Source organism: Miscanthus floridulus, chromosome 4 (assembly GCF_019320115.1).
Source record: "Miscanthus floridulus cultivar M001 chromosome 4, ASM1932011v1, whole genome shotgun sequence".
In the NCBI taxonomy this organism is placed as follows: domain Eukaryota; kingdom Viridiplantae; phylum Streptophyta; class Magnoliopsida; order Poales; family Poaceae; genus Miscanthus; species Miscanthus floridulus.
Window position 1 is genome coordinate 94,546,521 of NC_089583.1, and position 26,859 is coordinate 94,573,379.

General features: G+C 46.2%; 3 protein-coding genes across 12 annotated transcripts; 1 reads left to right on the forward strand and 2 right to left on the reverse strand.

Moving 5' to 3' along the window:
• Window positions 1–1,706: 1,706 nt before the first annotated feature.
• LOC136550047 (uncharacterized) lies at window positions 1,707–10,779 on the reverse strand. 6 transcript variants are annotated; one of them, XM_066541479.1, is made up of 7 exons: window positions 10,088–10,779; window positions 9,836–9,942; window positions 9,514–9,716; window positions 8,694–8,772; window positions 2,957–3,062; window positions 1,982–2,101; window positions 1,707–1,903 (listed from the first exon to the last, which is right to left on the reverse strand). In XM_066541479.1, the coding sequence occupies exons 4-7, from the start codon at window positions 8,768–8,770 to the stop codon at window positions 1,868–1,870; spliced, it is 339 nt and encodes a 112-aa protein (XP_066397576.1). In that variant the 5' UTR covers window positions 8,771–8,772; window positions 9,514–9,716; window positions 9,836–9,942; window positions 10,088–10,779; the 3' UTR covers window positions 1,707–1,867. The 6 variants fall into 6 exon arrangements, 2 of the variants coding, with proteins under 2 accessions (XP_066397576.1, XP_066397577.1); XM_066541480.1 differs by having other exon boundaries at window positions 8,665–8,772; XR_010782153.1 differs by lacking the exon at window positions 2,957–3,062.
• Window positions 10,780–11,175: 396 nt separating this feature from the next.
• Window positions 11,176–18,869, reverse strand: LOC136550049 (kinesin-like protein KIN-7J). The gene is made up of 14 exons (XM_066541481.1): window positions 18,782–18,869; window positions 15,502–15,694; window positions 15,320–15,409; window positions 15,119–15,219; window positions 14,891–15,004; window positions 14,705–14,786; window positions 14,533–14,600; window positions 14,383–14,448; window positions 14,155–14,279; window positions 13,669–14,002; window positions 13,419–13,535; window positions 12,440–13,333; window positions 11,935–12,236; window positions 11,176–11,828 (listed from the first exon to the last, which is right to left on the reverse strand). Exons 1-14 carry the CDS (start codon window positions 18,818–18,820, stop codon window positions 11,516–11,518), a joined length of 2,838 nt encoding a protein of 945 aa, XP_066397578.1. The 5' UTR covers window positions 18,821–18,869; the 3' UTR covers window positions 11,176–11,515.
• A 3,329-nt stretch (window positions 18,870–22,198) lies between these two features.
• On the forward strand, window positions 22,199–25,681 carry LOC136550050 (B-box zinc finger protein 18-like). 5 transcript variants are annotated; one of them, XM_066541482.1, is made up of 5 exons: window positions 22,199–22,571; window positions 24,710–24,837; window positions 24,934–25,049; window positions 25,129–25,356; window positions 25,460–25,681. In XM_066541482.1, the coding sequence occupies exons 1-5, from the start codon at window positions 22,495–22,497 to the stop codon at window positions 25,544–25,546; spliced, it is 636 nt and encodes a 211-aa protein (XP_066397579.1). In that variant the 5' UTR covers window positions 22,199–22,494; the 3' UTR covers window positions 25,547–25,681. The 5 variants fall into 5 exon arrangements, with proteins under 5 accessions (XP_066397579.1, XP_066397581.1, XP_066397582.1 ...); XM_066541484.1 differs by having other exon boundaries at window positions 24,722–24,837; XM_066541485.1 differs by having other exon boundaries at window positions 22,203–22,571; window positions 24,741–24,837.
• Window positions 25,682–26,859: the final 1,178 nt, after the last annotated feature.

Consider the following 26,859-nt stretch of genomic DNA (forward strand, 5'->3'; position numbering starts at 1 on the left):
GCCCCTCCGCCGGAGACAGAAAGCATCGTGTGGAGGGAGGACAAGGGGAGGTTCGAGACGCCCGACGGCGAGGCCTTCCTTCAGTACCACCTCCTCGACGGCAACGGGGCGGTGGGGCTCCTGCAGCGGCTGTGATGGACATGGTGCACACGTACGTGCCGATCTCTCCGGTAACCACTCTTCGTCAGATCCGCGCCTCGACGTTCTCTGCACTCTTGCAATCTTCACCTAGCCCCTCACTGCTTCATCCAGGGACCATTAAGCGCGTGCCAGGAGAGGCCACCGCGGCGGAGGTGAGCCCGGTGGTGCAGGTTCTGGACAAGCTGAAGGCCTTTCACAGTGCCAGCGGCGGGTCGGAGCAGGATCTCGACGGACTCGTCTCTCTGCTTGATGAGTTGCGCGGCCTGTGCAGCTCCGGCGAGGGTTCAAAGAATGCAGGGATCGCGATACGGAATGGAGTCGTGGAGGCGCTCGTTGCCCTGTGCGTGTCCGCTCGGTTCAACAGGAGAGGTTGCTTGGATCGGCCTTGAAGATGCTGAGCTCCGTGCTCCGTGGTATGACATTGGTGTGCTTGCGGGTCTTCTGAGATGCATTTGGAAACAGCTACATGTTTCTGTTGGGCTAAACTTATAAGTGCATGAACGCTATGAAATGGCATGCTAGAAACTAGTGTTTTCAACATATTCAGAAAAAAATATGAATTCACTGTTATGATAAATTCACCACGAAGTTGCTGTATTCAGATGACTATTATGGGCATTATATAAACCTCCATCCATATGTAGTTTCACAAACTGCACATAGCTATAAAATGTCTTGTTCTGCTATACCCTGCATATCAGTTATGGTTCTATGCATAGTTATTTACCTCATTATTATAATCCAACTTTTTCTTGATCTTGCACTACAACCTGGTGCTGAGAAAGGTCTTGTCTACTCTAAATTATACCATGTCATAGACAATTTCCATTCTGTTTTAACTTCAGGAAATATTCAATCCGCAAATGTGGCAAGCACTGAAAAGTTCAGACAAAGTGAGGGATCCAAAATTGTCATGGATCTCTATCTCACGTGTGAGCTGCTTCTCCATCTCGCCGGCGCTCCCCTCCGCGCCACCGAGCATCGTCATCGTCCCGTAGCCGGTCGCATCGGCGGCGCTCCTCACCATGCCGAAAGTTCCTCCCTGCCACCGCATCAATCGGCATCGGGGCTGCAGGCGATGCCACTCCATGGCCAGGCACACTGGTGGTCACTGATTGGGGATAAACTGTGTTCCCAGTAATATTGTAAACTGAGTTCCTATTACTGTAAATTCTACAAGTGCTAGCAACCTATGTAAATTGTGACTATTGCCATGAAATTGTAAAGATTGTCGTTGTGCAAGTGTGAGCAAGCTTCCCATTGTATTATAAATTGTTCTATAATACTATTGCCGATGCAATGCACAAAAGCTATTGCTGGGAATTGAAACTTCAGAGGCTACATATAGTTTCAAGTGCATATGACATTATTGCTGAATATCTGCACAAGATTCAAAGGAGGCTGATGATCCATGTTCCATGATGCAGAGACTACATGATCTGTACAATTAGAAGTCAGCGATAACACCATATTTGGTGCTGCTACATCATCATGGAATGCAACTTGTATATTTTCTTAGTTCCTTCAGATAAAAGAGAACCAAATAATCAAATACAACTGAACTGTTTTTCAGTGAACCCAATATGTCATACACCTTGAAACAACATTGTCACAAAAGCTGCTAGCAGACTGCTGAACATTACACTTGAAATATAGAACCATAAAATATATGAACATGATGACATTGCTTTTGGTGAGCCATATATTCCATACATGATCTGTACTACTAGAATTCACCAATAACACCATATGTCATTGATCCCTAAAAATAAAAGAACAATAGTTCAGCATCATAGCCATGTATGGTTTAAAGAAAAGGTTTGTTACTTTGAAATATTACCGTCAATAGTTCAGAAAAGGTATTAATGGCCATGTATTGTTCAAAAATCCCTTCCTCGAACAAAGATGACATTTGTACTGCTGCGCCATCATCGCCCGTCACTTGTATAGTTTCTTGCTCCTTCAGATTAAAGAGAATCAAATAGTTAAACACAATTGAAACTTTTACGATGGATACAATTAGAGAAATCTGATATATATATTTTTTGCCATTATGGGCTCTCAGGAAGGTCTCAAATAGCCACTTGAAGGATTCAAATGTCTCATCATACATGAGAACAGCACCAAAAACCACTGTTTCTCTAAAATGGTTGAACCCAACAAATACGCCAAAAGGCCTACTCTCCTTGTTTATACCAAAGGTAGTATCAAAACTGACAACATCACCAAAATATGCATAGTCAGTGAGTATTTTAGCATCAACTCGGAATATGTATGCAATCTGTTCTTCCTGATCCATCTGTAGTGCATATTGAAATGATGGGTTCTCAGCAATTTTTTCCTGAAAATACATAAGCATGCTTCCTGCTTGACCATATGCCATCTCTCATTGCCGCTTGCCCCATAAATAGTTCTTGTGGTCTTGAAGAGTGTAACTGAGATTAGCTGAGCCACCAACTTGGATGCAAGCCAACTCATGAGCTGCTTTGGGCCCAATTCCTGCATCGTCAGCCGTCTCAATTTCAAAATCTTGTAACTCTGAAATTTTCCTTTGGGACGCCAGCAAGTGTGAGGTTTGTGGCAGCTGAAGGGTATGATTGTGTTCCAAAAATAGATCAGTCACTTTATAATTTTCTTTTTTCTTGTCCATTATAAGTCCCATGCGAACTTGACAGTTGGTTCTGGTTTCAGCTCTTGGACACTTTGTTAGATGATCTCTTTTATCTAGCTTTCTATGACCCTCATTTGCACAAACATATATGCAGGAACTAACCTTCTCATCTAACTTTCTTTTGTTTGTGTACATTTTCCTCACCTCAAAGCCTTTCTGACCCCCATAGCTAATCCAAAACATCCAAGCCTCATCTATAGTGGTGAACTCCATGCCAACTTGAGGTAAAAGACTAGAAAACAAGCCCTCCCTACAAGAAAACAAATAAAGATGGCATGATATTGGACGGCAAATTGAACAACTAAAATATATACCCTAAATAGATAAATAAAAAGAAACAACCATGACATTACGCACATATTTTCTTCCATCTTAAATATGCAAAATTTAATTTGATGCAACCAAATAGGTGCCTTCCTTCAACCTTCCATATCAGGTTTCCTTCAATCGATCAATTCCAGCACAATCCAATAAGGGAGGATGGAAAAACAATCAAATCAGAACAATACTAGTTTAAGTCCTAGTTATTTGGACCGGACTAACGGTCGGACCGGTAACAGACCGAACCAGAGCCTACACTGGTCCGGTTCAGTTCAAAGACCGTCTGTGCAATCAGACTGCTATAAACCGGTTGAACCGGATGGTTTTTCATCAAACCGGTGAACCGGGCGGTTCCATACGAACCAGTGGGTTTTTGATTTTTTCCAAAGTTACCCCTCTGTGCACTCAGGACAACCTTATCTACTTAGGGGCATTGATGTACATCGGTAAAAATGAGTCCTTTAGGGTTGTTTGCTGGCTGAGGGAGGGAAAAAATTACTCTTATCCTTGTCGTGGTCATTTTGGGTGGGAAAAAATCAAGTTCAAGAAAGTGATATTGCTATGTGACAATGAGAGTGCAATCAAGCTAACCAACAATCCGGTGCAACATACAAGAACAAAGCACATTGATGTCCGCCACCATTTCATAAGAGATCATCAACAAAAGGGAACATTTGCATTGAGAGTGTAGGCACCGAAGATCAACTTACTGATATATTCACCAAGCCATTGGATGAGAAAAGGTTTTGCAAGCTAAGGAATGAGTTGAACATATTGGATTTCTCAAATATGTGTTGATGCACCCCCACTCATATGACATGCCTATCCTTCGAGCAATCCAAGGTAAAAGTTGATTGGCATGACACACATCCTTGCTAAGGACATGTTTAGTGCATCTAGCCATATTTTCAATCTAATTAGGACTTTCAAATGGTTCTATTTTATTAGGCTCATTCATGGAAATCAAATGAATTTGATGTTTATATGGTATCACAATTGCTTCTATGCTTGATTTGATCTAGTGATAGCATATAACATGTTTATGGGCTTATAAACCTAGTGTTTGATCTAGAAAATAAGCTCTAAGTGTTTAACTCAACATGGTACAAGATAACTCTTATTTGGAGGTGTGAAGAAACTTATCCTTGGATCAAACCGAGTTAAATATCTTTGGCATATATTCTAGTTTGAACCAAATTTAGGAAAATGATCCTCGCCCCATTGATTGACATTGATAATCTCGACCCTACAAGTAATACTATCTATATTTAGAACCTTTGTGGTCATTGATGACAAAGGGGGAGAGAAACAAAGATAAGGGGGAGAGAAACAAAGATAAGGGAGAGAGAAACAAAGATAGAGAGAGAAACAAAGATAGGGAGAGAAACAAAGATAGTGAAAAAGGGAAAAGAAACATAGAAAAGAAACATAGATATCTTGATATATGACATAGGGGGAGAGATATGAAAAAGGAAAGGGATCAACTAAAATTTTGAGCACACAAGTAAGATCCATGCTTGTGTGATGAATGTTAGTTGTAAGATTGAATAATGAAATGAAATTACTAAATAATTTTCATTTTCAAATAAGTCTTTACAAGTCGTATCTTTCAAAGTATGTTTCCAAGTGATATTAAGCTAACCATGATGCTAAGGATGGTATATTGGTGCACTCCGATTAGTATCACGCTTCAAAGGTCCATCTCTTATACCTTAGCATCATTTGGTAGACATTGACTCCTATATTTTCCATCTAAGCATATGTGCAAGCTAATCCAAACTCTTAGCACACATGAAGGGGGAGCAATTGCTACCATTTGGGTTCATGAAACTTGTCCATATCCTTTTACAATTGATAAATATGCTTGGGCAAGCAATATGGATTCAATTGAATTTTAATTCATATCTTTATATAAGGGTTGTCATCAATTACCAAAAAGGGGAGATTGAAATCTCTAATTTGGTTTTGGTGAATTGATGAAACCCTAAGTGCTAACCTAGTTTATCAAGTGATCATGAGATAGGTAGCACACTTCAAGTGGAGAAGTCAATGAAGATTATGACATGACAATGGTGATGACATGGCGATGATCAAGGGCTTAAACTTAAAAAGAAGAAAGAGAAAAATAAAAAGCTCAAGGCAAAGGTATAATGTGTAAGAGCTATTTTGTTTTGGTGATCAAGACACTTAGAGAGTGTGATCACATTTAGGTTTGATAGCCGTACTATTAAGAGGAGTAAAACTCGTATCGGAATGCGGTTATCAAAGTGCCACTAGATGCTCTAACTCATTGCATATGCATTTAGAATCTAGTGGAATGCTAACACCCTTGAAAATATTTGTAAAAATATGCTAACACATGTGCACAAGGTGATACACTTGGTGGTTGGCACATTGGAGCAAGGGTGAAGAAGTTAGAAGTGAAAATATAGGAGATGCCAGCGTCGGTCAAGTGACCGGACGCTGGATCCAAAAGCACCGGACGCTGACTGCCTGCGTCTGGTCGCGCTGACTGGCAGTACAGTGGCTAGGGTTTACCACCGGACGCTAAGTTGTGTCCGGTCGAGGTGGACCGGACATGTCCGGTCAAGGAAAATCGGTTTTTGACCCTTACTGTACTCGACCGAACGCTGAGGCTCCAGCGTCCGGTTAGTTTTGCCGGAACGTCCAGTCAGCTTCATAGCCGTTGAAATCTGACGAACAGCGTTTGAAGCTGGTGACACGTGGCGTCCATCAGTGGACCGGACGCTGAGGACTGGCGTCCGGTCAAATGGACCGGAGCGTCCAGTCAGAGCGCAGTGTGCCTAGTGAAGGAGTACAACGGCTCTATTTCGTGAGGGCTTCTATTTAAGCCCTATGGCCGGCTGTGGCTCATATCTTTGGCCATTTTCATTGACATAGCAACCTTGTGAGCCTAGCCAAAGTCCTCTCACTCATCTCCATCATTGATTTATCATCATAGTGAGATTGGGAGTGAATCCAAGTGCATTGCTTGAGTGATTGCATCTAGAGGCACTTAGTGTTCGTGTTTCGCTGTGGATTTCGCTTGTTACTCTTGGTGGTTGCCGCCACCTAGACGGCTTGGAGCAGCGAGGATCGTTGAGCGGAGAGTGGTGATTGTCTTTGGCTCTGATCGTGGTGATTGTGAGGGGTTCTTGACCTTTCCCCGGCGGAGTGTCAAAAGGTACTCTAGTGGATTGCTCGTGGCTTGTGTGATCATCATCTTGTGTTGGTTGTGTGGCACCCTACTGAGGGTTTGGCGTGTGAAGCCAATTAGCGCGTGAACCTCCAAGTGAGTGAATCGCCACAACGAGAAGTAGCTTGCCGGCAAGCAAGTGAACCTCGGTAAAAATCATTGTGTTCATCCTTTGATTCCGAGGTGGTTGATCTTCATTGTTATTCATCCTTATGATTGATTGGTTCACTCCTCTACACGGCAGTATAACTATCTTGATCGCTCTCTTTACATTATTGCAAACTAGTTGACAAGCTCTTTAGTGTAACTAGTTGTGAGAGCTTGCTTGCTTGGTTGGTGTGGCTCTTTAGTTAGCCTTTGAGAGCACACTAACATAGGATAGTGTCATACCTCTTGTGTGAATCGATACTATCTAAACTAGAACTGTGGTAGGTGGCTTGCATTTTGAGTAGGCTAGCGCAACACTTGCTTCGCCTCATAATTGTCTAACCATTTTGTTAAGTGTTATTGTAGAAATTTTTATTAGGCTATTCACCCCCACTCTAGCCATTAGGACCTTTCAGCCGTGATTCTATATTTTCTGTATTTCTATGATGTATGAAGTATGGACTATATATGAAGACGAAAGTTATGTTATTGTCATCAAGCACTTGATGTTTTGAATTATGAACATGTCATTCTATATATACATATGTATGAACCTTATAGTTGTGCAATTAAATTTATGTTGTTTGTCATCCGTCAATTATTAATTATAGCATATATAATTATACATATATATATATATATATATATATACACCGGTTCAAACTATTTATGACCGGTTCGATTTGTCCGGTCCAAAACAATTGAACCGGCGGTTCAATCGGTTCGAAACGGTTGGACCGGTGAACCGACGGCCTCGTCGGTTCGATCTCCGGTCCGGTCCCAATAACTATGGTTTAAGTACACAGCAATAGATGACATGAGTGTAAAGATTTTGGCACTAGTTCAGTCTGGAGAGCACCAGCGAACAGCGGTCGCCGCTGCATGACCTACACTGCTCACGCCAAAAACATGAGTCGGGCGCCAAAGTATTGAAGCTTCGCGCCAGAAAAATTACCGCAGCCACATCTCTTACGTGCGTCGTGCTGAATTGGGTCGGCCCAGCAAGCCGAGTGGGACAGCAGATATTTCTCGCTACACCGTTCGATAGGGATTGAGTGGCCAGATGCACGTCGACTGCAGAGACAAGTCATTTTGGTCGACTTTAGAGGATCTGATTCCGAGTCACTGACTCACGACGGCTCGTCGATACTCGCCCACTTTCCTCGTTCCCTCGTCGTCGCGTGAATGTGATGGAGTCAATGTATTTGAATGTAGGGATTAGTCTATTTTTGACTATTCAACTTTCGCTTGAGAGTCTGAGTTCGACTATTAAACTCGAAACCTAGCTAGAAATCTTTGGTCATTGAACTATTAAAACCATCAAACTGTATGATTTTAATAGTCGGGTGGCTAAAGATTTCTGTTTTTCAAGTTCAACAGTCAAAATCAGACTCTAGCGATAGATTGATGGCAAAAAATAGATTTCTCCCCTTTTCACATCAAGGTGAAAGTGTTTTTTTTTCAAAATCATGTTTGAAGCCCTCTTGAAATGAGTTATAAACTAGAAACGCGGGCGCGGCTTTGCCGCGTCTTCCTTTTCGATTAGGCCAGTGACAATAAGAATATAGGTGCCAAATATACACTCGCCCAAATAAAAGCGAAAGTGCTACAGTAGCCCAAATATGCAACTTTGGGGAACTAAACACGCTCTGAGAGGGCCTCTGGATTGCGGGTTGATTTTCAAAAAATAGAAGAGGTTTTTAGAAAAATGACCGCGGCTCACCCGATCTGGGCCGTCCACGCGCCCGATCGAACGGCCTCGAAAAGCACGCGACATGGCCACGCTGCCTGGCCAGCTTTTGGAGGCAGGATTCATATGTAAAAGATTAGTAGAAGGAAGATGGTTTGATACAAAAGACTTCATCCACTCCAATGCTCCAAATCAGGATGGGACATAATCCTGCAATTGAATGGATGAAGTCCTAAAATTTTACTTAATTGGTTTCCATAGTCGCAGGTCGTTGTCGTAGCCTGCTCCGTCGCCATGAATTGGACAACCATATCGTTGAAGCAATAAAAAAGAAGCTCACCTACCTCTTGGAATTGGCAAAAAACATCATTCGGTCTTGAGGTTTTTTACCACTGTATTTTAGAAGATATGGTATGCCATGTAAATGAGACAAGTTCGATTATATGGCCATGGTTCTAAAATTTCATGCAATTGCAAAATATAATAAAACAGGCATACTTTATGGAAATATCAGGATTGAGACTAACTGTAGAGATTGAAATAGGACTTTTAGGATAGCCCATGGGCAGTGTGATCTGCAGTAAATGAATCCATCCTGGTTCATCCCTGGCAGATAGATAAGCCATAATTTCAGACAGCATAATAGAATTAAAGAGATGCCCAAATACATTTAGCAAGATTTGAAAAACTCATAAGAAACTCAGATCACCGAAAACATTATTTTCAGGCATTTCCAATTCTGAAATAATCCTAAGCATCAGCAAGTGTTTAACGTGGCAGGAAACACAATAGAGAAGCTAGAAAAAAAAAAAAGAAACTCCCATACGATATACAACTATTATTGTTGTTGTTCCTTTTGATTTTCAATGACAGCAGCAAAGCTAATGATATGTGCATTTTGCATATCTCTCTCTATACGTAGGAAGATTCCTGGATAAAGATTCCAAGTAAGCTACCAATATCCTGCTCACAATATTTTAACAAATCAAATAAGGAGCAGTTTGAAACCTCTACATCAAACAATAGTATGAACAATGTTTGATAATAAAAATATAGTTGGAGAAAATATATGTTTTTAGTATGAAAATTGAAAAGTATGTTTGATTGAACAGAATGCTTTGCTGCAATCAAAACAAGTTGACCCTTTCTATCTATGATAAAGTATACATCATCATATATTGATTGCAGTGTGGGTACAAGTGTTTGATGTACTAAGACTAATAAGGCAAAATAAAATGTACATAATTTTTTTATTATGTGTAACTTGAGAATCTTTCATAGTCTCAAATAAACATGAGAAGTTTAATTGAATTTGAGTTGTATGTATTTGATGGCATAAATGCTCACTTGTTCCTCACTGTAGGTCGTCTTGTCTCATATATGACATGCACAGATTAGCATGAAAACTGCTAATTCAATTTTCAGTTGGAAATATTTGTTGGCATCAATACTCATCTGTTTCTTGCTGCAGATCAGCTTGTCTCGACCCTTTCTCAACATATAGAGCAGTCAGTGGCTACATGGTTGTTCAAAATGATTGATATCTGTACCTGAGATTAAAGATCCATCAAAATTGCAATGTTAATTAGTTACAAACTGATAACAACATGATGCAAAGTATGACAGTACAGAATATCTCAGGATAGTCTTGTGGAGGTTAGCTTCGGACCTGGAATAAATTAAAACAACACAGGACCTGCCTGGTTCCTCTAATGTAGAAAAAAGTAACTTTTTGAAATCTCAGCCAATCACCAATGTAGAATCAGTTCCTGCAATCTGTGCACAAATTAGTCAGATAGTGTCAAAGTCAATACCTATATTCTAGATTTCTAGCTAGGCATTTCAACGAACAAATCGTATGCAGTGGGCTGTGAGCTAGTGGCCATAGAGCGACAACAGGATCTTCGCATGGAGCTCTTACAATGAAGTCATAGCCGATGAGGAACAGATTGTAGGATTCCGGGAAGTCTACGGCCACCAGCCCCCGGACCCGCGCCTCCCACTGCCATCATGCGCCCACCCGGCCGCCACCGGCCTGTGCAGGCACAACACGTGCATCGCTCGCTGCACAGATGCGCCACCACCGCCTGCCTGACTTCGCCTCTGCACCCCGCGCCACCACATCCGCCAGGGGCTACCGTGCTTAGGGATCTGGCCGCGCCGCCTCTAGGTCCGCCTTGCCCGTGCATCTAGCCGCGCTGACACTGGGGCCACGCGAGTGGCCGCCCACCGTGCCGCGAGGCGGCCATGGAGGAAGGGTCCACCGCCGATCTGGATCTAGGGCGAGGTGGGGGAGGTGAGGGGAGAGAGGGTGGAGGGTCGTCGGTGGGTCGGGGATGCAGAGGCGAGGAAGTACCGCCGCCACTATCGCCGTGCACATCCCCATCCAGCCTGCTCACCGGGACGGAGGGAGCGCTGATGAGGGGAGGGGCGCCGCCGCCTGGGGGAAGGAGGTGGGTGCCGCAGTCGGTGGAGGGAAGGGGGCGCAAGAGGGCCACCGCCGCGTGCGGGTGAGGGACGAGGGCCACCGGGGCCCGCTCTTGCCGGCGCGCCGCCCGTGGGACGTCGTCGCCCTGCGTCCGCCGCCGCCTCGGGAGAGAGAGGGAGGGAGGGAGGGGCGAGGTGTTTTTTTTTTTGCAAAAATATACGGTCTATGGAGCGCGGGTTGATTTTCGAAAAATAGAAAGGTTTTTTTTAGAAAAATGACCGCGGCTCGCCTGATCTGGGCTGTCCGCGCGCCCGATCGAACGGCCTCAAAAAGCACACGACGTGGCCACGCTACCTGGCCAGCTTTTGGAGGCAGGATTCATATGTAAAAGATGTCTTTTGAGTCATATAGAAGTGTTTGAATCTAGTTTCTGAATGGGGTTAAAACACGCAGAATATTCCCCGTTTAATCATAATCGAAGTTTTTTGAGTTAGTTTGGTCATATATTAGCATGATGCGCCTCTTACAAAGAGAAAGGAAGGGAATGAGCTTACAACAACAACAACAATAAACGCTGGCATTTTCATAGCATCTGATCTACCTTAGCAAAGAATCAAGTAGATTAGATATACATTCGATGCAAAAAAATTCAGAATAGCAATACATCATACAGTTAGGTGCAAAGGGTTGGTTTCTCATGTCGGTTCATTTTGACAGTACCGCAATGCAAAATCCATCACATGTACACCTGCATTACAAGTGATACGAAATATATCGGGCATTAGTGAAAACCAATGCTGGGATGAGTTCAGATCCGACAAGAGATCTCCTCTACCATGTATTCATCATTTACCATTATGCCATTGTTGTCGTCTCATCCAGCCATCAACCATCATAATCGTCATTGTCACAATGCTTAGTTTAGGAGTGAGCACTAACCCAGCTGAACGTTCTTTGATCAGCTCGTGGGTTCAGTGTGAAGCTCAACCCAAACATCTCCTTGATAGCCTGCCCCTTCTCCAGATGTTCTACCAGTTTTGTGACAAGAGCGGCACTTTCCTTCACATGTTCCATGTCAGTCTGTGTCCAGATGCGACGCGATAGCTGCAGCCTTCGCTGTTTGGAATTCAGATCGATCCCCCATTTGCTGTAAAGGCTCTCTCTTTCCGGAAGATTGAGTCTCCTCAGCATTTGCTTGTAGAGCATGTCTCTTTCATGCCGAAGATTTCTCAAGCTGGCAATAACAAGGATGCACTCAATTCGTTTTCACAGAAAGAGCTGAAAATTTGTCGATTTGAGTAACTTATTAAGGAATACATATGAACTGTGACAAAACTTACCTTGATGTAACAGTAGCATTAGGCTCACACCCGGCACTGAAAGAACTTTTAATGAAGGACAATCTCCTGTGCTCCACTCCCAAGTAAATATTGTCTGCTTTGTCCCCCTTGAAGAGGAGGAAGAAATATGTTCTGTGTACTATAGAGACATTGCATTCATGCCATAAATCAATGATTTCCTTCTGTTTTTTCTCAAAGTTAATAGTCCACCGTGAAGGAGAGTCAACAGTGGTCACCGATATATCTCTGTCAACATCTTTGGCATGTTTCATGTCTGAAATTTCTTCAGTAACGTCATCCTTCTTAAAAAATATATGCAGACATCAAAATCAGCTTGATGAGCTGAAAATGTTGGGATATTAGGAAAATCATTTGCGTTTAATCGTTTATCTACATGTAAATATCATTTATTGCTTGTGTAATGAAAATTTTGAGGTCTTAAACTAACTAGGTGTCACAAGCAGAACCGATGGAGAGACCACTTCTATAAGGAAGCTACTTGTACCTGATTGCCCTCTAGTTGGGATGTACAACACTCTTCTGACTCCTCTTTCACTTTTGTGATGCAGCTGATGTTACTGATGGCGCCTTCATCTTCATTGCAAGTATTCTTGTCTATAACTGTGTCAGATGCAACTCTTCCAGAGACCACAGGGCAGTCTAATGTAAGATCATTTTGGCAATGACCATTTTCAGGATACAGACTCCTCCTAACCTTCTCTGGCCTTCTGTGAGCATATTTGAAAATGTCACCTGGTGGTGTCATTCTCATATCCACTGAACCATCAAACCAACTATTTGGAATGACCATGAAGCTAGCTCTGCAACTTCTGCTTCTAGTTAGTACACTGTCCCTGGAGCTTATCACACACCTCTTCAGTGCCAAAGATTCATCAGTATCTGTTTTTTCAGTATCAGAAGATGGCTCAGAATCACATGTGTACAGTTTGATGGCACTGTCTGATGTGTCTGTTATGTTTTCACCATGCTTTTCTTCATCGATGTTTGTGCCAGCATGAGATCGATCAGCAAGAAAGAATAATTGACTCCCCCTAAGCTCATTCGTTTGGATGCACTGGACTTCCTTGCAATGCTCCTCAGAGACCTCCGGAGAAGCCTCCCGATTTGGTTGATATATCTGTATGCTATCAGAAATGTGGTTTCTTGGTTGATGCAAGCTAGACATTGGCTGTTCATCCACTGTTTGTTGATACGGTTCTGTTGTTGTTTTGGGAAGCTCTGGGTCATGATGATGACCGCTAGAGACATGTGACGCATCAAACGCTTTTGAGCCCAGATCATCTTGTTCTTCATAAAGAGCATCATGAGTATCAGAAGAAGAAAGTGCGTCTTCAGACACATTACGTGGAAGGGACTCTGAAGACCTATTCCGTTGATCCTGTCAGAAGGAGGCCAATTAGTATGTCATTAAGAAGATCACTGCATGGTTTTATAACAGAGTATAGTAACAAGAGAATAGATACCCATTGCCTTGTTGCATGGTCATTGAAATTGCCATCACTTGCAACTCTGCGAAAATTATCAAGTTGAGATTGAACGGTGTCTTTCTGCTCCATCAATTCCTTCAAGTGCTCTTCCAGCTGAAAGTCCATAACAATTTTTTTTTTTCATTCGCAGAACAGCATACGTTGTTGAAAATGAACAAAGAATATAGCAACACAATGTCATGAATGCAGACACAAAAAGCGAAGGACTTGTTAAGAGTAAAAACACCTGTTTGATGAGCTCATCTTTTTCTCTCAAAGCCTCAGCATGATTGCTACAAGAGGCTGATCCAGGAAACTTCAGCTCATTCTCTAGCCTTGCAATTTCTCTCTGAAGATGTTTCACTAACACCTTATCTGACATCACCACGTTGACCTTTGCATCAGTAGCTACATTTTTAGCACAGTTTGCAAACAAAAGCGTGTTCCTGGATTGCTCGATATGGCAGTGCGCTGGGCTCATTGTGCAAATAATAGCAGTTCTCGCATTGCCGCCTAAAGATGACTGCAATATACGAGTGAGCTTTGAATCTCTGTAAGGGATATGCCCATTTCTTCCCTTGCTGCATCAGGAATGAGTTGTCCAGATTCAGGCGTTCAACAGTTACAATGTTGAAGGGCATTTGGTGCAAGACAAATTGCAAAACTAGCACTAATATGATTGGAATTGTAGTTTTCTCTGCTAAAGACAGATGACTAGAGCACCTTAACGGACCTGAGTTGGCGAATGACCTTTCCCAATGTAAGCAGGCTTCTGTTAATGTGGCTGCCTTCCTTCAGCCTCATACCAGCTGATTGTGTCTGAGAGGCGCGCTCGCTTCCTGCTAAGTCAACAAAATTCTGCCCAGATGGAAAACAATGAAAACCTCAGAGGGCAATACATGGAACAATGTGCTATACTTTAAGATGTGATAAGAAAATACAGCATAATAGAGATCCATACAACACAAGCCAGAAGGGTGCTCGAGTTGCCTCGTCCCATGAACTGCTTTGCCGAGCTCTCGATCGTCTGCAACTTACACATGTTTTTTAGAACAAAAAGTAATTCCTGCTAAAACATTTGCACATCATTCAGTTCTGCATAAGGGCCAACCAGTCTGAGTATCTGATGAGATCTGGAGCTTGTTTCATTCATAGCAGTTTCCCCCATCTGTCTTTGAGCTGTCCCAGAAACCGAAAGGATTAGTGCACTAGAAGTAACCCAACGGGATGCTTCTATTAATCTTGTTTCTTTGAACGGAAAGAAAAGAAACTTTGGTTAACACCTTCACACACTGCAAGGAGCTCCAGGAGATGGCCTTTGTCCCTGAGAGTTTCCTCGGTGAGTTTCTCTACTACAGTTCCTTTCTGATCGAGTCAAGAATGGCACACATATGGATAAATATGAGTTGTAGAGGCACGTAAGAAATTTGCATTGTTTCAATTTCAGGTAACCGTCAAGAACAGTTCACCTCCGGATCATCAAGGAGCCTTAGCTGTGTTGCGTCCGGGCTTAAGAGATCCCTCACGGCTTCATTGTATATCTCCATCGCTGAAAATTTCAGGACGTACTCCCTCTCAGGATGCTGCAGGAGACCAGGACAGAACGTTGGAGTTGAATGGGAAATCACAGCAAAACAGAAAAGTGCTGCATGATTCAGACATCTGATGGACCGATAGTTCTACAGCCATCACTCAACCTTGTCAATGTAGTCGTAGATGTCTGACATGCTGCGCTCCGTGATGCCGACCATCGTGTATGTCTTCCCGCTGCTCGTCTGACCGTACGCAAATATGCTTGCTGCCATGAAGAGATTCAGAGAAAAAAATTTGTGTAAGAATAATTGCATTTCAATGTCGTGAAATATATAATTGGTATTGCTTCTGCAAAGCGTAGGTACAGTTGATGCCGCTGAGCACCGATAGGGCCACCTGCTTGGCCCCTTCCTCGTACACCTGGCGCGTGCTGCACTCCGGGTTGAACACCCTGTCTGAAGCGGAGGACAAAGGAAAGCAATGTGAATTGTGATTGAACGCGAGCGACGCAGCAGAGCGAGAAAGGGTGCATGCATGCATTTCTCACCGTAGGTGTAGGAGGCGGGGAACATGGCGCGCTCGGGGATGTTGCCGCGGAACATGAGCGAGGTCGGGCCGGTGCACTCCCAGTCGGAGCCGTCGCCGCGCTCCGCCTCCCGCGCGTTCACCGGCCGCAGCCGCACCGACACCAGGATGCGCTCCTCGCCAGCCATTGCTCCGGCCCGCGTGTGCTTTGCTTGCTACTGATCCAACACGAAAAGAAACAAGAAACCAACCCATCACCCGACGCTCACATGCATCACAAAACAACGCACGCACAACCAAAACAGCGCCGTGTTCGTGCGCATCGGGTGCAAAATGCAGCAGCAAAAGCGCCTGGTGGCGCGGGTAGAGGCCCGCCGTCGAGCAGTGACCCGTGAAAGAGTGCGGTAGGCGCCAGGTCGGTTTTGGCCCCTCGGCCGGCCTCGCCGCGCGGAGGCTGCGGTGGGTGCTGGGCCGAAAGGGGTGCGCCACCGCCCGCAGTCAGCGCGCGCGGTCGCTTGTGCGTCGCGTCGCTATCCTTGAAAACGACGCGCGCGCGCGCACGCTCGCATGGGAGACGGAAATGCCCCGTGCGTCGCAAGTAAAACCAAACGAACAGAGAATGTAAAATGCAGCGTCCATTTGCTCTCGATGTTGGTCGAAGGCAGGAGGAGAGGTCGTTCGTTACCTCCGGCAAGACGGCGGCGGTGGTTCGTTGTTTGACAGAAGCTAGAGGGCAATGTGCCGGAGAGGCGCTTCCTCCTCCTCTCCTTCGCGCGAGGGAAGAGAAGAGGAGGAGGAGGAGGAGAGGGAATGGAAGGGGCGGAGCGGGGCAGGAGATGGTGGCTGGTGGTTCCTGCCTCCCTTCAATTGGCTGGAAAACAGAAAGGTAAAAAAAAAATCGAGACGGAGGCAGGGTGTTTTCTTTTTTTTCACTTTTCTACTATCCTAGGCCGGCGCCATCATCGCAGCCTACGATGGTCACAGAGGACCCTCGTGTCCGCCGTGTGCGGCGCGGCGGTGGCGGTGGCGGTGGCGGTGGCTGAACGCACGGTGATGTCCCCCCTCGCGGACGGTGAAGGAGCAAGCGGCGCCAGGACATGCAGAACTGCAGAAGCATGCACTCGCTAAATATAACCGTGTGACCGTGCGGTGGCCTTGTCGAAATCAGAAAAATAAAAGCGGGATGGCTAAAAATGTAGTACAACGCTTGGTCAAGCTCAAGCGGTTTGGTTGCCCGTCCAGCCTCGCGTGGCCGGCCGTCGCGTCTAGGGAGGGAATGGCTTTTCCAGAGATGAGCTGCTTCCGGCTGCCGCTCCCCACAGGTCACAGGTCGTCAGGGTACGAGGCGTACGGCGTGTGCTGTGGGCACGGCCGGGCGGCCGGGCGGTACCTCGATCGCGGTTCACGTCCATGGCCGACGGCTTTTATTGCCGCCGATCACTCGATCAGCTTCGGCACGTACAAGGAGCAGGATGGTACTACTTTTGTGAAGCAGGCAGCAGTTAAAGCCATGCCGGGCCGGCGGCCAACGTTCGTCTTTGCTCTTCAGCGCGTGTTTAGCTTCCACCCTAAATTCTAAAAAAGTGTTACAGTAGCCATCACATCGAATCTTACGATACATGTATTGAGCATTAAATGTAGACGAAAAAAAACTAATTGCACAGTTTGGTTGGAAATTGCGAGACGAATGTTTTGAATCTAATTAGTCCATAATTGAACACTATTTGCTAAATAAAACGAAAGTGCTACGGTAGCCAAATTTTCAACTTTCACCCAGCTAAACACGCGCTCAGGCTGGTCCTATCACCAGCGTCGCGTCGTCGGTCAGTCTGCCCGGTCCCCGGTCGCAAGATCCGGTCGGCGATTTCGTCGCCAGCCTTTTTCTCTGAAACTGTGTGGTCCACACTACTTGAATGCTCCTTGGTCACCTATCATTTGCGCTCGCTCGATATGATGCCATTTGAATTCCGGTCACAACCGCTTTCGTGCTTGTTGAAACGGTTCGTTCCGGGCGTAGTCGGACCACCCGGTGGAGCATCGGCGTCGCTCCGTCGTCCTCCTGGGGGCGGAGGAACCGAACCAGGGCAAGGCCATCGAGCTTCACCACAAGTGCCGTGCTCTCTGTGCTCATGTGGTTCACGGGGCATGGCGTCAAGCCGTCAAACTGGCAAGCAAAACACCTCAGCCTCGATTCGCACCATTGGTGGAAGTGGAACCCGCATGAAGTACATGCATCGTACCTGCGTATATACGTACTGCATTATAGTAAAACTAGGAGAATACCCCGCAGCAACAAAAGGAAATTAGACTATTTATATTTATAGTTACATGAATAAAACTATCTTAAATTAATTTTGGTGAATGGTTTGACACACCAATGTGGACATCTAAATACATGTCAGTGGATGAAGAGATAACTATCATAATTACATGTATTAGTTGGCTATAATTACAAGTTCTAGTGAATTGTTGATGTGAATAGCTTACATGTTGAGAGAAACTTCTAGTGAGGTTTAGCTTTATAAGAGCATAGGATGTGCAGCGTGCACCGCATGCAACTAACGCGCTCTGTGACGCTGATACACGTGTACACTTACGGCAACATGGTAATCTTCAATGACGGAAGATCCTGGGATGGAGATGACGGTGCTATTCCGTTGATTCATAGTACGTCCTTTCTTTCGGACAGGCCGCCCGCCCATGTACTCCGCAGTGACTATTACGGGCTCGCTCGTTTAGGGCTATTCCTGACAGGAATCAATCCCGGTGAGAATTAGCCATATAAATTACTGAAACACTCCTAACAGGATTAGTTCCAGAGGGTGATTCCAAGGAACCGAACGTGCTCTAAGGGTTTGTTCATAAAACCCATTTTCTCCCACCAATCTGCAGCGGAGCTTCAGCCTAAATGCATGGGAGCCTAAAAACGTGCGATCAAAGAGATTAGATGTATACTACCTTCTCTTTTATAAGACGCGCACGTATATTAAGATTTAAACTTTAAAATCTTTGACCAATAATTTGACTAATATTTTTTAATTATTATAACACAAATCTGATATGGTTAGATTTGTAATTGAATCTACTATCCAAAATCATAAGCTTATAATAAATAATATAAAATAAAATAAATAGATGGTCAAAGTGTAATTTCGAAGATCGTGTCATATTATGTTGTCACCATCTGTTGGATGTCTCTGATATTCAATGGAATAAATACCCATATATACAATTATTTTCTTCACATCAGAACTTAGAGATTGGTGCTAACATGAAATCATAATTTAAAGATTATTGATTACCATGTCAGGGTTGGAGCCCATTGTGCCATCTCTAATCATACTGCGTTCACAAGATTTGAGCCGACGACAGCCCAGAGCCCATGCATTCGGTGGCCCAGGTGGCCCAGCTTGGGGCGAGCGTCCAGGGCACGTTGCGCCAAGCAGCCGGATTGGGGGAGACCGAGCGCTAGCTCGGACGGTTTGTTCGCCGGTAATTCCAGTTACCTCGCGCGAATGTGGCGTGAATATTGTTGCATCTTTCCGCCGTGTTATGTTAGACCTAATATAGTGCGTTAGGAGGCGTGCGCGCGCGCATACGTGTGATATGGTGTACTTTCTTCGTACTTAAAAAATAAAGTCGTTTTAGACAGCGACATGGTCTTTAAAGCATACATTTGACTATTTATTTTTATAAAAATATTTATCAAATAATGATATATGTAAATTTTTATGAAAATATTTTTCAAGACAAATATATACATATGGTTTTCACGTTTCAAAACTCAACCATTTAAAAGTTATTCATGATTTATATTCTCAATGCTTGACCTAAACCTTGTCCATAACGATTTCCGTTCTGTTCCGTACTTTTTGAGTCAACGAACAATATTTTTCTCTTATAACAAATCGATCAACAACACTTTCAGCCATGGCTTATCAGCTAAATAAATATGACATTCATTTTTAGCACGGAGAAAGTATGCGGTGTGAGTCAGTGCATGAGTTCGTATACTACAGCTTGTGCTCGAGGGTTAAGGAAAAAAAAAACAGCCGGATTGGCGATGTCAGCCGGCGGCCGGCAAGAAAAAGGCATGGAAGACTCCGGCTATCGGCGGTAGAGCAGCCAAGCAATTGATTCAGGAGAAAATTCCTTCATTGCCATCGAAAACTATAACAATCCCTTCATTGCCGTTCAAAATTATATGTTCCCTTCGTTGCCATCAGTTTTAGATTTTCCGTTCCTTCGTTGCCATTGCTGTCACAGAGGAGTTACGACGTGACTTGCTCCCATACCCGACGTCTCAGACACCATCGCAGGGCTGGCTTGGGGTCATGGGCTCGACGTCTCAGGATTGGAGCAGGGTGGCGTGGCGAGGTCAGTGGAGGCTCGACATCATGGCACGGCGTCGAGGTGGTCGGGGATGTCAAGCGTCCGCGTGGTTGGCTCCGAGGTGGACGCGACGAGTGCGGTGGCGTTGCGATGCCGGGGTGGATTGCAGTGCCGACGGGGCTCCCATGACGCGACGGCTCCGGGTCAGGCGGCTCGAGGTGAGGAAGATGTGACGGTGGTGCTGGAGCTCGGAGCTGCTCGGCGTACAGACATCGACGGCAGCTCGGTGCAAGGGACGCCGGTGCTCGTCGACGTGGAAGATGATGAGGCCGACAGTGGTGGCGTCTTCCACGAATAGCAGCAGGGCGGTGGCTGGAGGTGATGGCGTGCCCGGCGGAGAGCAGCAGGGCGGCGGGGTGGAGCTCAGCGTCACGGAGAAGACTCGGATGCTGCTCGAGGATGGTTGCGCTCGCATCAGCGTGGCCCACGACGTCGCGGCGGCATCGAGGCAGAGGCACGACGAGGCTCGACGCCGTCGCGGGCTCAGGATAGCGGACAGAGCACCGGGTGGCGGGGTTCCTGGCCGTCGCGTTGGCGAGCGGCTCCAGGAGGAGCCTGCCCGCCGGCGTTCTCTTCCTCCTTCCTCGGCCGCAGCAACTCCAGCTCATCGTGCTGGCTCGTCGTGGACGCCTGCCCTCGCGCTCGGCCGGCGGCGGCGTGTCGCGGACGCCCGCCCGCGTGCTCAGCCAGCGGCGGCGTGGCTGCTTGTCGCGGACGCCCGCCTGCGCGCTCGGCCGGTGGCAGAACGGCTCGCTCGACGTTGTCGCTCTCCCACGTGCTCGCCCGGCGGCAGCGCGGCTGGCTCGACGCGGTCGCCCGCCCGCGTGCTCGGCCAGCGGCGGCGCGGCTGCCCTCCCGTGCTCGAACTTGCTCGCTCGGCGCTGGAGATGGAGAAGAGAGAGAGGAAGAGGATGGGGGCAATCTTGCGGCTCCTGGTATGGACGCCGAGGCATGGATGGGACAGCAGCCAATAGGCGGCGGCGATTGCATCGGGAGCATGGCGACGGGGGCGGCGCTACTGGCGCGAGCGGCGGCGGGCGGGCACGCGGCGGCGCTGTACGCGCTCGACGTGGTGCAGTTCAACGGCAACGGCGGCGACAAGGCGGACAAGGACCCACACGCGGGGTGGCGCTGCGCGCGCGCGCCGCATGGCTCGGCCACGTCCTGGTGCTCCGCGAGCTCGGCCACTGCCTCTAGGACGGCTACGGCGCGCGCCGCGACGCTGTGGCCGGACGCCACTTCCTGCTCCACGCCGCCGCGCGCGAGCTCGTCTCATCCTCGCTGCACCACCTTCCTCCCTTCCACCACCGTGAGTCCACCACCTCCTTCCTCACCTCGACCTCGACCTCCTCGGCGAGCGCCGGCCTGGGCTGCGGCGCGGGCACGGTGGCCGCGAGCGCGCGGAGGCGGGGCCACGACGTCGACGGCGGCCACGAGCGCATGGAGGCGGAGCCGCAGCGCCGCGACCTCCGCGAGCAGGGCCTCGCGCTAGGCGCGCCACCGGGACCCCTCCCGCTGCCATCGCTACTCCACGTGGAGCCACCGCGCCTCCTCGCGCTCCTCCCAGGACGACGACGACGACGAGCCGATGCCGTGGGCAAGGAGGATGGAGGCGGCTCGGAGCGGGCAGGGACGGACGGAGGTGGCGCGGGCAGGGACTGGAGGACGGAGGCGGCGCGGGCAGGGACGCAGGAGACGGACGGGATCACGGGAAGGTGTGGGAGGTCGCGGTCGATTTGTGGAAGAAAGGAAGATGGTATAAAGATAACGGCGTCACATACGGTCCGTGAGATAAAGATGACGGGAATGGCGAGTAGGAGATGAAGTTAAATTTCTAGTGACTGAGGGAATGGACCAATGGCATACAGGGAATTTGCTCTTGATTCAGAGCCACAACCCCAAAATCCCGCTCCTTTTCCATTCTGTGGCCGACGCCTCTCGAGGGCCCACCTACGCCTAAATCCCCATATCCAAAACCGAACCTAACTCCCCACCAGCTCATCAACCCCAGGTGCGAGTCACAGATTTCTGGGCCCGCGGAAGCCCTGCCCCACATGTCGGTGATGGTCACGTTGGTATCCTCCTGTACCCCGAAGAAGACCTAGAGCATCAAATAGTATTTGGGCCCGTCTCGAGTTAGCCTGAGCACGGTCCATACTCGTGCCGAAACAGGTCACTTGCCGCTTGCTGTGGTTCAGCCGTTCAGGCGTCCTGGGTGCATAGACCGCGCCTACCAATGTTGACAGGTACGATGCCTCGAGAGAATGGGCCCACCACATAGGCAGGAGGTAGCCCTCGACGCCCTAGCACCACCACCACATCCAAATCAAAAAATACTCAAAAACAGGTTCCACCGTGTCGTCGTCCTTCGCTGGTCGCTGCCACATCTCTTCCTCGTCCAAAGACTCCAAGCTCCTGTGTGGCCTCTGTTCTGCTGCCGCCTCCTGGTCCACATCTCTCTCCACCGCCGCCGCCGTCGTCCGCCGACACCGTAGCGCTGGGAAGGGATCACACGGGAGCGCCGGCGCGAGGCGGGGGACCCGCGGTTTTGTCGCCCGGATGGCGGCGGAGCGATGACACTGGCGGCGGGAGCGGCGCGGCGTTGGGATGCGGACGATCTGCGATGTGTGCGAGAGCGCACCGGCGGTGCTCTTCTGTGCGGCCGACGAGGCGGCGCTTTGCCGGCCCTGCGACGAGAAGGTTAATTCCGCTCCCTGCCCCCGCTTACCCGCGGAGGTCGTCGTCCGTCCCTCTCGCAGATCGGATGCGAGTGTTGTTTCGATTGGACTGGCGGGCGCACGGTGGTCTTTATTACCTGCGTTCCAGTTCGCGCGGTCGGTCTCTGTTGTATCCGGCTTACTAGTTTACACAATTTTGTCCCACTTTCTCCATTTCGACGATCCTGCATCTGTTTCGATCTAGCATGAAGTTCGTAATCGTACTAGCCCAAATTGATAAGTTCCCGACGGAGAAAGGAACATTCTAGCATTTGACAGTGACAAACTTGTCCAAGTTGTTTAGATGGTTATTGAGAAAATCAGAAGAGCATGTACCTATAACAGGGGCTCGGGGTGATTCACCTGGGTTGGCCCAATTGGCCTCTTATAATCGAGTCTTATCTTATACTTAGGAACGCAAAGCATGTTTGTATGCTTTTTGCCTTTTCTATGAGCCAAGGCATTCTCTCCATAATATTTAGTTGAATTAGAGTTGTTCTGTGAGAATGTTTGTCTGCAAAATTTCACACTGTCTTGAGGCTCTGTTGCTAGGTAGGATTGTTGATATCACCAGAATGAATGGCTATTTGGGGACGAGTTTGCCATTTGTTTGATGAAGTTTCTTTTGACTGGGTGTCCCATCTGATGCCACGCCATGGGTTCCAACCCAGGTTTATGACATGGGCATGCCATGCCCTCACCACTGTATGTCGTGGCAGTTAAGGTGTTCTGGATGCTATTAAGTTATCAGCCTGCTATGCTGTATGTGGGTTAAAAGTTAAAACCATGATTCCATATCAAGGGCTGCCCAATGCTAGTGGACTTGGTCTCATACTGATGTTCAAGGAATTGAGAGACCTCATTATGTGATAAATATATTTGCTTAAAATTCATTAATGCAAATTGATTGTGTCAATTAATTAAGACCCTGGGGAAATATCATTTCCTTTTATACCGTGTTCTTATAAAATCTTGATTCGTCCTTCGTGTACTCGTCCTGTCTATTCTGTGTTTACTGTCTTGGCAGTGGGTTGGGAAATTCCCTTTCAAGAGTGTTCAAAACTACCATTTCTTCCATTGCTGGTGGTCTTCATCTTTTAAATTGCACTTTTGTCATCTGTAAATCCTGACATCTATCAGTAACATTTATTTTTCAGACTTATTATATGCTGTTTGCATGCATGTAGCAGAGGGAAAAAAATCCTCTTATAAAACTGATCGTTGTGTAAAGAATAATCCAGCTGCGGTCTGTTCACTAGGCTGCTAAATTTGGTATTTGGTATATACGCCAGTGCTTATCCTACTGATTGCTGATATGTGCATGGCAAATTAAGACTATCCCACTTTTTCAGGAAATAATTTCTAATGCATTTATTGTGAGGTGAGTTTAAACGAATAAACAAGCAGTGCCGGAGGACTAGAAAAGATTTACAACATCCATTCTTCTTCACAGTTCTTTCTGGTCCACACTCATCCAACCAAAAGAATGGGAATTTCCCAACTTATAGTCCTTATTTCAGTAGAGGAAGATCAACAAGAGTCCTTTTGATTGGAGGCAAAAGAACTAGCTTACACGCCGATCCTATGAGGTTGAGTTAAATCCATGTCTATCCAAATAAACCATATTGAGACTACAATTGAAATCCAGTCTAGTAGGACATTGGATGATTGCAATTATATTTTAGATCTTTTTCCTACTCAAAACATATATACTTGAACAAAAGTGTGAGTCTGGCATGCTTGGGATGATTCTAGCTGTAGGTATTACTACCAAGAATAGTGATTCCATTCTGGAACAGTTTTTTTTTTCAACAAAAGTTCCCAGGTTGCTGTGCCATCGTGATGCATTTTTTTGAGCTCACATTTCAAAATGGTTTGATTCGTTTGCCAAGCAGTGTGTACGGGACCTCTACTTGTGTCCTGTTGAGAAAAAACACACGAAGTGTGTGTGTGTTCCTTATATGCTGATGACAAATTGTTACATATGTATATGCAAACATTTATAAGTGAGGATGGAAAACTAGATAATTTGATTCAGTATTAAACTGATGGAATCTGGAGTTATCTTTAGTTGTGGATTCATCCTGCAATATTGAATAAAGATTCCTTGTTTGACAAAAGCGGTGTCTATAGCAATACCCTTTTGATGCAGGTACACATGTGTAACAAGCTTGCTAGTCGGCATGTGAGAGTTGGACTTGCAGACCCTAATAAACTTGCCTGTTGTGATATATGTGAAAATTCACCCGGTATGCTTTTTGATTTATGAATCCCCTATTTTACAATTAGTAGATTAATAAATCTTTCATTTGCCTGGGTTCACATTGTTTGCCCTGTCAATGTAGCTTTCTTCTACTGTGAGATAGATGGCACCTCACTTTGCCTGAGCTGTGATATGACTGTTCATGTTGGTGGCAAACGAACCCATGGAAGATACCTGCTCCTAAGGCAAAGGGTTGAAGTAAGTTTTTACTCTTTAACCTATCTGGATTGCTACTCCCTGTATTTTTTTAGTTCTCAAAATATCGAGCTATTACTAGTTTCCAGGAGATAAACCAGGCCATATGGATGACGTGCCTATGGAAATCAAAGATCCTGAAAACCATAGAGACCAGAAGAAGGCGCCCAAGGAGCAGATGGCAAACCACCATAACGGCGATGATCCAGCCTCTGATGGCAATTGCGATGACCAGGGCAACATTGATTCGAAAATGATCGATCTTAATATGCGGCCAGTTCGTACTCATGGGCAAGGATCAAATTCCCAGGTCTGTCATGCTCACTGCGGTTGATGTCTTGTTATATTTATAGCGCGCTTTTCATTAGAGTTTCATATCTTGTAACAATTGTTCTTCCTGATGGCAAATCCAGACTCAGGGGGTAGATCTTAGTGTGAACAACCATGACTCTCCAGGGGTGGTGCCGACAAGCAATTCCGAAAGAGATGCCAGCAACTAAACTTTGGAAGATCGGAATGTACATTTCAACTACGTCTACTGTTCTATAGGAGCTCATGGGGGCCGAAATGGGGTTATTCAGTGGTCTCTCTGTTACTATTACTAGTAAGTATATTTCTGGCAGAGTTGGAGCTAACGACCGCGTCTCAATTCGGCTTGTCGGCCCTAGACAGTATTTACTGTCAATTGCATTCTAGTTGCGAACTTGCGATTGTCAGAACTCATATATAGAAGCGCAGCTGCTGTCGCCTGTGCTTCGGAGTTCGGAGTCGGAGTATTGTGTGCCGTTAGAAACTGTACAAAAGATTAATGTAGACCGGTCATTTTTCTGTGGTGGCATACGTTCAGTTCAGTTGCTGGTAGGAGCATGCGTCATGTATGTTGACACGTGGCTACAACAAGGCCACCATTTTTGCCACCATTTTTCTGTGGTGGCATACGTTCAGTTCAGTTGCTGGTAGGAGCATGCGTCATGTATGGGGACACGTGGTTACAACAAGGCCACCAGTTTACAGCGTTGAGGCAATTATAGGAGTGCCATTATTAGAAGTACCAAAGTAGCTAATTAGCATGTTCGCTCGTTGTATACGACTGTGAATTATAAGCTGAAATAGTATTTTTCTCTTACACTAAACTAGCTAGTAGTAAATAATCCACGATGGTTTATGATGAAACGAACTGGCTGAATATAGTGCCAATCAATGTCGAAAACGATTCGTGGTACAGAGATCAGCTGAACTCACGTTCCACCTCGCTTGCGTAACTGGCTGCTTCAACTTCACCCGAATCATAAAAAATAGGGTCAGCAGGAGCTCGAGATGGTTTCTATGAAGCTAATTTGTTCTGAGAGAAAAAAACATTGTACCATAGCTGATAAGTTAGGCTGATAAGTTCAAGCGGACAGTGTTTTAATAAAGTTTTTGATAAGACAGTTAGACCTGTCAATGGGTTAAGGCCTCGTTCGCTGGTCCGAAACTGGTTGAAAAACATTGTTCCAGCTGAATTGTTGTGGGAGAAAAACACTGTTCCGGCTAAAAAAAGAAGCCGAACAAGTCGAATATGGGGTAAGCCGAACAGGGCCTAAAATCCAAATACAAATAAACAAGTCCACGTCAGAATCCAACTAATGAACATCCACTGTCCAGTCTGTTCCAATGAAAAGTGCCCACGATCCAATCCTATCAAGGTCGCCTAAAATCCAAATACATCCAACAAAATCCAATCACACAGGGAGAGGCCTAGACTCTAGTAGAGAGCAACTAGGGCCTGTTTGTTTGCCTGGCTGAAGAGACCAGGCTGATGGGCTGCAACTTC

Bases quoted from the DNA above. Each gene is read 5' to 3' on its own strand.
- LOC136550047 (XM_066541479.1), bottom strand. From the start codon at position 8,770: ATGAACCAGGATGGATTCATTTACTGCAGATCACACTGCCCATGGGCT. The intron at 2,102-2,956 runs GTGAGGAAAATG...TTTAATCTGAAG, and splicing joins GGGGTCAGAAAGGCTTTGAG to GAGCAAGAAACTATACAAGT. The intron at 1,904-1,981 runs GTAATATTTCAA...TTTTATTTTTAG, and splicing joins CCTTTTCTGAACTATTGACG to GGATCAATGACATATGGTGT.
- LOC136550049 (XM_066541481.1), bottom strand. From the start codon at position 18,820: ATGATTAGAGATGGCACAATGGGCTCCAACCCTGACATG. The intron at 15,005-15,118 runs GTTGAGTGATGG...GGTCTCCTGCAG, and splicing joins TCTACGACTACATTGACAAG to CATCCTGAGAGGGAGTACGT. The intron at 14,601-14,704 runs GTGTTAACCAAA...TTTCTGGGACAG, and splicing joins GCTCCTTGCAGTGTGTGAAG to CTCAAAGACAGATGGGGGAA.
- LOC136550050 (XM_066541482.1), top strand. From the start codon at position 22,495: ATGTGTGCGAGAGCGCACCGGCGGTGCTCTTCTGTGCGGCCGACGAGG. The intron at 25,050-25,128 runs GTAAGTTTTTAC...AGCTATTACTAG, and splicing joins TCCTAAGGCAAAGGGTTGAA to TTTCCAGGAGATAAACCAGG. The intron at 25,357-25,459 runs GTCTGTCATGCT...TGGCAAATCCAG, and splicing joins GGCAAGGATCAAATTCCCAG to ACTCAGGGGGTAGATCTTAG.